The sequence below is a fragment of the Rhipicephalus microplus genome, chromosome 1, assembly GCF_043290135.1.
Source record: "Rhipicephalus microplus isolate Deutch F79 chromosome 1, USDA_Rmic, whole genome shotgun sequence".
NCBI lineage: Eukaryota > Metazoa > Arthropoda > Arachnida > Ixodida > Ixodidae > Rhipicephalus > Rhipicephalus microplus.
Window position 1 is genome coordinate 284,250,031 of NC_134700.1, and position 12,004 is coordinate 284,262,034.

General features: G+C 47.0%; 1 protein-coding gene across 1 annotated transcript in view; it reads right to left on the reverse strand.

The window, feature by feature from the left end:
* Positions 1-1,953: 1,953 nt before the first annotated feature.
* The window catches only part of LOC142770061 (steroid 17-alpha-hydroxylase/17,20 lyase-like), a 37,282-nt gene continuing 27,231 nt past the window's right edge, over positions 1,954-12,004 (reverse strand). The window contains exons 6-10 of the mRNA XM_075872669.1: positions 10,874-11,082; positions 9,250-9,375; positions 6,939-7,043; positions 5,461-5,592; positions 1,954-2,352 (exon numbers count right to left, since the gene is read on the reverse strand). Of these exons, the coding sequence (XP_075728784.1) occupies positions 2,000-2,352; positions 5,461-5,592; positions 6,939-7,043; positions 9,250-9,375; positions 10,874-11,082 (925 nt within the window). The 3' untranslated portion in view covers positions 1,954-1,999. The remainder of the gene's footprint in view (positions 2,353-5,460; positions 5,593-6,938; positions 7,044-9,249; positions 9,376-10,873; positions 11,083-12,004) is intronic.

A 12,004-nucleotide genomic window follows, 5' to 3' on the forward strand; every position in this document is an offset into this window, starting at 1 on the left:
TGTTTGAGGAGCTTGCTCGCTGATAATCGGGTAACCCTGGAATCTTCCGTACACATTTTTCTACCATCAGAGAAAGACGTAATGGGTTTGCTTGACGGCGCTCCGACTTCGTTTCTGCTTCACTGGCCCACAGCTCTGGGTTCGCTCCACGGCGAGCCCTTTTCGCCTCGGTCCCCCGTCTCTCACCGCAAGGTGGCGAGCCCCACCTGTTGCTGCGTTACGAAGCCCTTCTTTCTTGGCTTCTTGGGTGTTCGTGCTGCGGAGTGGGTAACGAATAGTGTGTTTTTGAGTGTTCTTTCTGTACGACAGAACGAAAAATAAACCTCGATTTGAGTGAGCTCTCAGCGAAGATCAAGGAAGCGTGCCAAACGCGAGCGCTGTATGCAGGCGCGCTTCTCTAGCAGTCACCTATCCAACTAGAGCAGACCCGCAGGTCACGGGTTCAAATCCCGGCTGCGGCGGCTGCATTTCCGATGTAGGCGGAAATGTCGTAGGCCCGTGTGCTCCGATTTGGGTGCACGTTAAAGAACCCCAAGTGGTCGAAATTTCCGGAGCCCTCCACTACGGCGTCTCTCATAATCATATGGTGGTTTTGGGAAGTTAAACCCCACAAATCAATCAATCAATCAATCAATCAATCAATCAATCAATCAATCAATCAATCAATCAATCAATCAATCAATCCAACTAGAGCATGTGTCCGAGTGTGCGGGCGGTGTGCGGGCGCCGCTTGCGTGACTCGACGGAGAGAGCGTAGCTGCGAGAGAGTACAGTGGCGCCTCTAGCGGGAGTAATGAGGACTAGTGCACGCGTCGCCGACATCGAACAAGGGGCGAGCATAAAAAGCTTGACGAGGAAGCTCCGGAAGCTGCCCGCATGAGCACTTGCGCTACCATTGACAGTCACTAGTTTGATCATCTAAACATTTCACCCTCGACACATTCAGGCGTACTCAACTCTTTAATAATTCCTGTATGTAACACTCAAGCTGGCTCGCTCAAGTTGATATTAAACAGGACTGCCTGCTAAGGAAAGGGTGTTTCGTTCTTTGACGGTGTTTCAATTGTCTTTCAAGCAAAGCAGAGCTGATGAGATTTGCCATCTGATAGGCGAAAAAAAGATCGTTGTTATCGCTCATCTGCATTCTGTCTCGTACCACTTCAAGATGGTAGCCGCTAATTATGACGTAAAGGCCATCGTTCGTGCTTGCAAAAAGCCGGGGAGTGTTAGCGCAAACGTTGATAGAAGGGCGAGGAACAGGTGGACCGGTACCGATGGGGAAATTCACCCCGTCAGCATTCTACACGACTCACGGACACTGTGCCAGCGGAGCGATCTACTCCATTTCTTCGTAATAGGGTGGTACATGCACATCGTTTTTGAACGTCCGCCTGAGAGAGCACGCCAACTCTCCAAGAGGTGCGTCGTTCACGCATATTTCACTTCATTGCCGGCTGTGGAGTTGCGCAGTTGAGTACAGCCGCGGTAGTCATGAAGCAAAGGATCAGTGCACGCGCGAAACGAAAAAACTTATCCGAAATACTACTACTACTACTACTACTACTACTGCTACTACTACTACTACTACTACTACTACTACTACCACTACTACTACTACTACTACTACTACTACTACTACTACTACTACTACTACTACTAATAATAATAATAATAATAATAATATAATAGTAATACCTGGGGTTTTAAGTCTTAAAACAAAGATGTGGTTATGAAGGGTGCCGTATACGGGAGGGCTCTGACCCTGTGGTGTTCTTTAACGTGTGCTGACGTTGCACAGTACGCAGGCCTCTCCCATTTATTCATCATAAACATGTTATCGCCGCAGTCGCGATCCAACCAGAGACCTTTGGGTCAGCAGCCGAGCCCCATAACCACTGCTTCATCATGGCGGACAGCTTGTCTGGAAACATTGGCGATATTCACAGCACTGAGAACGGCTCTACTATGCAACATGATTTGTGTATAGTACGAAGTGTATTTAGCGTCTTCTCGTGTATACAATATTTTGCCGAGCAGGGTGCAAGAACAAGCTCGAACCCTTTCCGTTCCAGTTTACGTCCGAGGACGCGCTAGGCACACTAACTGTGAGCCTCTGTACGAGTCGTACGAAAATGTAGAACACGTCCATTTTTGCCAACTTCTCTCCCGGGCAGCTGCGGGCTCCCTGACCGAAGGTGATCAGAGGACCAACGTCGGTGCACACTTTTCCCGTCACGGGATCGAGGAACCGTTCGGGACGGAACTCCTCGGGCTCCTCCCAGTGTTTTGGGTCATGGTGCACGGCGTAGATGTTGTACAGCATGCCCGTGTCCTTGGGTATGTCCCACTTGCCTGCAAAACCGGGAATACTGGTTAAGCGCAAGGCTATACGTTGTGTAGCTCCGACATCACTGTACAGGTGGATTAATCTTGTTATACACTTAGTTAATGTAATTCAAGTGCAATGGAGCAGGCTCACATACGCGCAGCCATTGATTAACGCACTCATTGAAGATGCTTGCATGTTGTTGTAAGCGTTTAAAGGACTGCCGTGACAGAACGCCTTGGACTGCTTTGAACGATTCAGAGCCGGTCGCATAAGTACGGTACTCACGGATTGAAATAGGACACTCGGAGTGCGTGGCCGTCGGTACATGCAGCGCCGTTCGTGGGTGCTCGTGGAAACAAGGTCTTGCGTTTTGATATAGAGTGAGGGAAAGCACATCTACAGAGCAGGATCGCTGCTTCTGGTCTCCAACGGGTTGGCCGGTAGTTCACCATGTACACACTTCCAGAGTGGCGGAGCATATGCTAGGAACCTTACGTGTACTTCAGAATGCCAGCCAAACTGGCTCACCGATGCACACCTCTGCCCCGCCACGGTGGCCTAGTGGCTAAGGTACTCGGCTGCTGACCCGCAGGTCGCGGGATCAAATCCCGGCTGTGGTGGCTGCATTTCCGATGGAGGCGGAAATGTTGTAGGCCCGTGTATTCAGATTTGGGTGCACGTTAAAGAACCCCAGCTGGTCGAAATTTCCGGAACCCTCCACTATGGCGTCTCTCATAATCATATGGTCCACAAATCAATCAATCAATCAATGCACACCTCTGTCAGTGGCCGCTCAATTTTGCCAGAAGATGCCGAGTTAGAGACCGATCGGGATGCACCGATTACGTACAATGACATCACGAAACACTTTTACCTGAATGTCGCATTTTCCATCCCCACATCCCAAACTTAACAGACAGCAGGCGCTAACCATACGCCTATTACAGACCTACACCAACCAAAAGCTTGCCAAGCTTCACATTTATTATTGTGATGCATACCCCAGCGACATGTGCCCCTCGTGTGGACACACGGCGACACTCGCACACGTGCTCTGGGAGTGTAGAAACACTCCTCCCCACTCTACTAAAACAAGTGGTCCCTCAGGAGCTCGCTTCTCACCGACCAGCAATGGGCCGTCCAGCAGGCCCACGAAGTGGCCGCCATGTGCTCCTTGTCGGTTCCTACGTGGGAGACGGCCGCTACGCGCTAAGTGCGCCGTGTAGGACTGAAACAAAGTTTTTTTTCATTCCATTCCATGCCGCGTTCTTTCCTGGTTGATGGCCAAATGAAACTTTTGGCGCAGAATTACCGCAGTATTGCCTGGTAGGGGCGACTGTTTCTTTTCTTTTTGTCTCGACAAAAACTCAAAACAAACTTTTCTGCAGAGGTTTACAATATCTACGAACGCACACATGACGCACTCTTTTGACTGATTCACGTATCTTACTTTCTCAGCACGCATGCCACACCACCAAAGTGCGAAGAATAGGTCGTCTGTTCGCGCCGCGATGTAAGTGGCGCGCGCCGCAGCGAGCCAGTTTGGTCGACATGCGAATACGGGTGAGGCCTGCAGCACCGTGCTGGCAGTGTTCAATGCAGTTGGCACACTACAGGCTGACTCGTTGGTTACCCGAAGCAATATTAATACTGCGTAATGTTTTCCGCTTTACTCTCAATGTAACACATCGGTGCCGCGAGCATAGAGTCCCCAAAAATTAACTAGAGGAGACTCTGGCGCTGCGATTGTTCAACGACAATTGGAATGATGGGTAGCACGCGGATTTGCCTATAGCCTTTGTGTTTGCAGGTTTCGAACGCAGTTGTGGCTTCGTTTATTGCAGTGTTTTGGTTTCCTTTCGAATGAAAGAACAAATCTTCTTCAACTTCGTGACCCGATTTAAACTGAGGTGCCTAAAGGGGTGAAGTGCAACTGCTAAATAGGGGCTGATTTCTTTTTCGCTACAAAGCAGCTCCAAGTCACGCGATGCAGAACGGAGTCGAAAGCTCAAAAAAAAATTAAGCAAATTCATGAACAACCCATCATTCCCGTGATTGCCGAAGAGCCGTGCGTTGCAGCTACCATCGACGCTAGCACCAGAGTTACCTCTAGTGTCTATTTATAAGAAAGTCGTTGCACCTCCGAGCGGCGCTACTTAACTATCGTGCATGAGCGTGTGTCAGCGCCGTAAGTCGGAGATGAGTTGCAAATAGTGCAAGAGTAAGCGCATGCCCACTAAGCGCGCTCAGCTTTGGCTCAGCTGGGCCAGACAGCGTGAACGAGCGAATACTTTCGATCGTACTTGCTTTACCGAGGATGAAAGTTGCAGCCGCAAATCGAGAAAATCACACGACAAATATGACCGAGCTTGCATTGATGAGATAAGGAGTATAAAGTGGCTCATCTGCAGTGCGCTTATATGCCGTTACGCCCACCTGAGCGTGCTTTGTGGGCAAGCGCGTGCCCTCACTCTGTTTGCAACTCGTCACCGTTGTACGGTGCTGACGCACAAAAAAGTGTCGCCATCCCCGCTAATATACCGAAGATCTGGGTGGCTGTTCCGGCAGCCAAGTGCTCCGAGTGTCCTATTTCAATCCGTGAGTACTGTACTTCACGTGTTATGACAGGTGCTCCACAAAATGGCGAGATGATCACCACTGGCTCATCAGGAAGTAATTTTGCTCCAGATGTAATTTCGTGCCGGGTCAAGATGGCATGTGATGTGCTGCCCTAAGTTTGAAATTGTATGCTGTCGCCTAAAGCGCCTGAGCTAAATGCTTCGTGCTCAGTCAGGAGTTGTGGTGATAAGCGGAGCAAATTTATGCCAGCGTTGGCAAATGCAAGGTTCGAAAACCTACTTGAAAGTAAAAGACACCTCATGACGATCCGGTAAAAGAGTTTTTGGAGGACGCTTTAGCTGAATAAGATGTAGGACATCATTTTAGCGCTGTTATGCCATGACACTTGCGAATAAAAAAAGTTTTGTGAATGTTGTTCTAGGAACTTTTCGAACACAGCACTAGCTTTGAACGAGATAGTTATGCTCTACGTCAAATTTCAGCGATGACCAGAAATGCATGTATCTTTTTATTTGACCTTTGCTTGCTGTTTCGACCAGTCTTGCACTTACCGACTCGAGTGTCCGTGGTAGTGTTATGCGGTATTCCGAGAGGCGTCGCGGGGTGCATCCTCAGTGTTTCTAGCAGACAGGCGATGGTAAAAGGAAGCTTCTCGCGGTCCCCGTACGCGGGTGGCCGGCTCCCTGAACACAGGAAAGAAGTACGTTGTGAGAGAAAAATCAAATGGTACACTAAGTAGGTTAAAATTTTTACTAGATTATTGTGACTAGACATACTGGGCTTTCCTGGTCACCTCATTGCACACATTGTAGCTGCTAGAGTGGTGATGGAGGAGTTATACTTGGCAGGCCGCTCCCAAGCTCACGATAAAATACTTTTTTTTTTATTTTTTGGGGGCGGACGAAGACTAAGTGTTTGATTTGCAGAACGAGCCATATTCAAAGCGTCGTCATCATCAGAACGCTTGTGACTACCGATGCGCTAGTTTTTTTAATGTTTCTGCGTGCACCACTAGATCAACGCCTCGCTCTAGAACCGACGCAGGTATAAAAGATCCCACGCCTTCGCAGGCGATGGCAGCGTCCGCGGCGGCAGTCTGCAGGATGCGAATGGGCTCCGTAGTGCGGCGGACAGAGGCCATACCAGTTTCTACTCGCTCAGCAGTGAGGAATGGTCTGAAGACTACTTTCAACTTGTAAAAAGCCGTAATGTGAAGCGCAGAAACACCATGTCCTCCCTAACATCAGGCAAGTCTACAGTCATATCTACTCAGAAGACCGGAGTCAGTACGATCATTTTTGTATTAGAGCTTGCTACCGATAGCTTGAGGTGGCTCAACAGACAATCTCGGTTCCAAATTAAGTAAGGAACGGGACAGTCAACTCACGAAAAAGTGCTCTTGCTTTCGACGTTGCACACGAGACTGCACTGAGTACTCTGAGTGAAATTACGGAATTCTATGGCATAAAAATTCGCTCGTACATATCATGGTGCCGTGGTGCCACTACTGGTGTCATCTATGATGTAGATCTATGATGCCGACATGATTTTGGTGCCACTACTGGTGTCATCTATGATGTCGACGTATGATGCCGACATAATTTATGATGTGGACATTCATGATGTCGGCATTTTATTAAACCTACCATAAAAGCAGATTCGAGTTTCTATAGGAAATCTCGGGAGAAACATTTGCATTGCTCTTCAAGTTTTCATCAAAAAAATATTGCTTTTATCAGACTATGTATCCATGCTTCAATAGGCAGACATGCGATATTCAACAGAGACGTCAGGTACACACTAAAACAAATGACATTTACAAAGATCTGTTACAAACAGATCTAAAATAGTCACTACAGTGGCTTTTGTTAGGTGTTGTGAAATGAAATTTCATAACCTAGGGGTGTTGGGAACCATAGGCTAAATTTGAGATGATTTGTCGACACATCAATAAGACAGTTTTTTTTTCAAGAACTAAAGTGTATCTGCTTGAATGTAAAAAAAGGAAGAATTCGTCAAAAGATCTTACCTATGTTGTCTTCTATTTCTTTTCGAATCCTGGCTTGAAGGCTTTCTTCTGTTGCTATTCGTAGCAGCAGCCACTGAAGTGTGCCCGTCGATGTGTTCGATCCAGCTGGGAAGCAAAATAAGTTTACACGCTAAATATTCATCATTGCCTACACGTATGAGGGCACCATTTTGATGAAGTAGAAACTGATTGTAAATACCATACATATATACGCTTTAAAACATGGGTCGATGACGCCCGGCCTCGGTGCTACGTCAAAAAGCCCCCATGCCCCCTTGCCATTTTGACTTCCCATCCCCCAACTAACCCTCAGCACCTCCCGACTAACAATGAACACCTCCACAACATTACGAGTCTGTCGGTGTGCAACCTTGATGCAGCCATTTTTGTGAGCCGGCTATAATATCCGGCGTCCAGAATCGCATTGCAAAAGTCTCGTTATTTTTGTTTTATGTCATTAAATTGCCACCTTGTGACGCACGTGACGAAAATGCTCACCATTTTCATTTTACTTTTGCATATCATTATTGTCGATTCACCAAATTCCCTTTGCCTACAACGTCCTCTTCATGCCCCCGTTTTCGCCATTCAACCCCCGTTAATGTTGACTTGATGCAACTCGGTCCTCCACCTCAAAAACTAGTCGGCCCCTGGTTTAGAACATAAGATTTAGTATACTTACGGGAATGCGTGATTCATACAAGTGCAACAATAGCGAAGGCGTTTGATATAAGTTGTTATGCTGCACTTGCACCGATGACGATTGCATTAACTTAGCATTTCAGACGAATACTTGATTGTGACGGGAAATACATTTCGTGCAAAGGGCAAGGAAATATCAATACAGCTGCGCTCGACGTGAAAAAGCTGTAGGAAGGGCAGGGTAGCGTTTCAGCCGCCATTCGGCAACGTTGAAGTTTACGGGCAAACGTGCAATGACGTTCCAAACGTGAACCTCGATCAACGTTCATAACGGAAAAGGAAACCTTTATTTGTGATGCACTTGCGTCACCTGCGCTGCTTATTTTCTTCTCCTTACCCACACCTTCCTTTATAGCACCCACTTCTTATGCCTTAATATACACCACTATGCTGTGCTTTACCCTCCTTCTTTCTCCCCTGCTAACCACCCCATCTCTCCTATTCACCCTCACTTTCATCATGCTGCACACGGCTAGTCTATATGTTGTACTATTCATGACTGCGCTAAGTTTTACCTTGCCCCGCCGCGGTGGTCTAGTGGCTAAAGTAGTCGGCTGCTGACCTGCAGGTCGCCGGATCGAATCCCGGTGGCGGCGGATGCGTTTTCGATGGAGGCGAAAATGCCCGTGTGCTCAGATTTGGGCGCGTGTTAAAGTACCCCAGGTAGTCAAAATTTCCGGAGCCCTCCACTACGGCGTCTCTCGTAATCATACGGTGGATTTTTGGACGCTAAACCCCACATATCAATGAATCAGCTAAGCTTTACCTTCTGACCTCTTTCATGCCCTCCTTTTAACCCTCACAGCATTCCTCCGCTTTTTTTTTCTTTTCTCGCTCTCTTGCTATACGCTACTATACGTGGAGCCGGACGTTGTCACACCAGCGGTGTTCGTGCCACAGCCCCCCGGCCCTTCCTACAGAAGTGAGGGAGCACGCGGTGCCCCATATTGTTTCGACCTGTTGGGAAGAGGGCCAACTTTCTGACGGCAACCCGCGACGCCATCAAGGCCTTTCTGTCGGGCTTCCGGTCCACTCGGCGCGTGCGCGTCAGTTTTTGACGCAGCGCCTGGCCCCGTGACACGCCGCCGGGCGTTGGAGAAAGCCACAGTCAACACCAAGAACAAGCGTGGCAGCGCGGCAATCGTGAAGAATCGCTCCTTTCGACTCACCTTTTAAATCCTCCAATTCCACAGTTTCCGCGGCACAACTAAATAGTGATGTTGCATTGGAATACAGCTATTGCCACAATTAGAATTATTAGCTTCACAAGATTCTCTTAAAAATTTGTTCATCTGAGTTGAGACGCTTTGAATATGCAAAGAGAGTGGAAACCCACCAAAAACAAACTTCTTTTCGATCTTGCAAGGTTAGATGGCAACTAACGTGAGCGGAAGATGAGTGGCACGCATCTTGTCTTTTGCGTTACTTGAAAACGCTGCTAAATTTGTATTTTGCGTGCGCGTAACCTCTTGCAGAATTTGGCCGATAAGGGCAATGAAGAACTTAAACGACATAATGCGAAGTGGTGGCCTGATTACGATGTAAGGTTTCCCGTAAAGGATGTGTGTGGAATATGATGAAGGCTTGGAGCAGCCGTTGGTTTACCGACCGTTGAAGAGGTTCACTGTAGCAAGGATCATGCTGGGTTTGGTCAGGTACTGCGCATCAGCTTTGTCCTCCTTGATGGCTTCCTCTCGGGCAGCCAGCATAGCGTGTGTGAAGTTCTCGACGCTACCTGCAGGAAGACGAAGGGAAGTTCTTTTCACAGGGAAATCTGTTATGAGATCACAACATGCATCGCGTGCGGCACCATAGCTGTCTACCACCGCCGGTGTCCGCTGCGTGCCAGCCCAGTAATCTACCGCAGAGCCCCGCCTGTGCTGGAGACTCCGGTGCAAACTAGCCTTAGACAAGTCTAATGTCGGGGAAAGGAATCGCATTAGATGAGTAACAAAGCGTCTTAGAACAGCAAAAGAACAACTATAGACGTCACACAATGTGAATTCCGTAATGTGTGGGTCGTCCAATGCTCTAAACCCCTACGAAAGCTTGCTGTCAATCACCCACTTGAGGCATAATTCTTCATCGTTCATAGGTGTTGTATAAAAAAAATTGAGCAAGATTCATTGCAAGTGTGCAGCGGATACCACGCTTCTCCGATGCACCAGGAAAGGTAGCACACTGAATGGTAGCCTAATACACACAAATTATGACTATTTATAGCGTAGTGTGTACCCAACCAGTGTGCCTGTAGCAGTTACCCAAGGGTGCTTAGAAATGGCTCTGAAAGGCTGCTGTTCAAGCTTTCGCTGTGACTGTGCCACGCTTTCTGTGCAGGCCTGGCAGTTTCTTCCGATATGTGACCAACGATATTGTGCAGTGGGTTGGGTTCTGCTCCTAACACTTGCGTGCGTGACATCGTTTCATTGGTGAGCAAAAGAGAGTTTAAAGCCGATGACGAAAACAATTGAAGGCGGAAGTACACAAGTTTTCCTATCTGGCTCGATAGAGAGATGCCAAAGATAAAAAAGTAGAGTGATATGAGCGTAAAACATGCATATTCCCTCGTTAATGTTACCACAGCCAATAAAGCTTCTCAGCTCTCAGTGCAGCTCCTACTGAAAAAAAAAAGAGAAATTTGCTTTTCTGCTGGTCGTGCCTGGTTTGATGGTCCACACAGCAATAAAAAAATTCACATGGTTCTTTATGCATTTGCCTGAGATGACTTGAAGTTGCTACATAGTGATGCCTTAATGAAGCCACGGAGACGTCAGAAACTCAAGCAATGTTTGACGTCATCACGAGACAATTATGCATCGCTCGTGTTCACGCCCACGACGCGGGATACATAAAGTAAATTTTTGTGTTTATGGGGCACTTGAACTTCTCGTCTTATCAAGAAAATCTGAGGCATCTGTCCACCATCACAGGCAAAACTATCACAAACAAGTCTGCCATGCCTTGCGTTCGGTTGAAAAATTCATTAACGGAGGCTGTTTGCCAGAGAATACGTTTAGGCAAGTGGTCTTGTATAGATAAAAGTTGGAACTAAGAACACAACTTCATGACAAGGCACTTGTAAAAACGTAGGCTCGGGCAAGTAATCTGTGTTTACGGATATTTTTTAAAATTCGCTAGCTTCCATATTCCTTTTCCTGTCATTTTTTTTTTGCCTACGGTTGCGTTTCTAGATGTTACGACGTGCTTTCCCAGCCCTAAAGAATAGCGCACACCTGGGATGTAGGTAGCCTCGGCTTTCGAGAAGAGCCTGTGAAGAATCTCGCCGAGTTCGCGGAACACCGCTGCCATCTTTTTCTCTGTCCTGAGATAAAGAATGGCCAGAAAGGGAGCGATATCGCTGGGCAGGCCGTTGGGTGAGATTTCGTAGAACCGGTGGTTGATGTTCTCCAGGCGTTCGATGTCATCTTGTTCCTCGTGCAGCCTGCGCTGGAAAAGATGGCGTTAGTGCTGCGTTCGTCAAAGGAGAATGAAGCGTCAGCTGCGATATGCAGAATAAAGCGAGGAGCAGCGAAAGTGAATGCGAAGGAAGGGTCCCTCCTTTTCTGGCCGAATATTGCTTCCTCTTTTGCACATAGTCTTCGCAGTGGTTATTTATTTATTTGTTTATTTATCAAATACTGTGGACACGTAGTCCAAGAAGGGAGGGCAAATAAAATGGTACAACAGTGAACATGTCGAAAACAAAAAGCCTAAATGAAGCAAGAACACTAACACAGAAATAAAGTCCATACGTTTGGTGGAACACTATACAAAAAAATTAATAATAATCAACATTTTGGTGTCGATTCGATTACAAAATTCCATTCAGTTATTGTACGAGGGAAAAAAGAAATTTTAAATGTAGTTGTTCTCGCGAAATAGGGTGTTAATGCATCTTGTCTACGGTGACGAGTGGTTCGGGTTAATAGGGGCGACATATATAATGTTGAGTATAGAGGTGTATTGTTAGTGTAAACTAGTTTAAAAATTCTAGTGTGTGTTTCTGTCTTCTCATATCAAGTGGTTCAATGTGGTTAGCAATAATAAATACTGTGGGTGAATCCTGTCTTGAGCGTTTGTTAAATATAAATCTAACTGCCTTTACCTGCACTCGCTCGAGTTTATTGATATTAGTTTTTGTATACGGATCCCAAACAATACATGCATATTCGAGTTTGGTTCTGATTAAGGTGTTATAGCATAGGAGTTTTACGTCGGAAGGTGCTTTTTAAAGTTTGTGGTTCAGGAGGCATAATTTTGTGAAGGCTGAGAAGCAAGTTTTACTGATGTGGCCATTCCATGTTAACGCGTTGTTAAAGGTGACTCCTGGATACTTGTGTTGGGTTACTTCATGCAGGGAGATG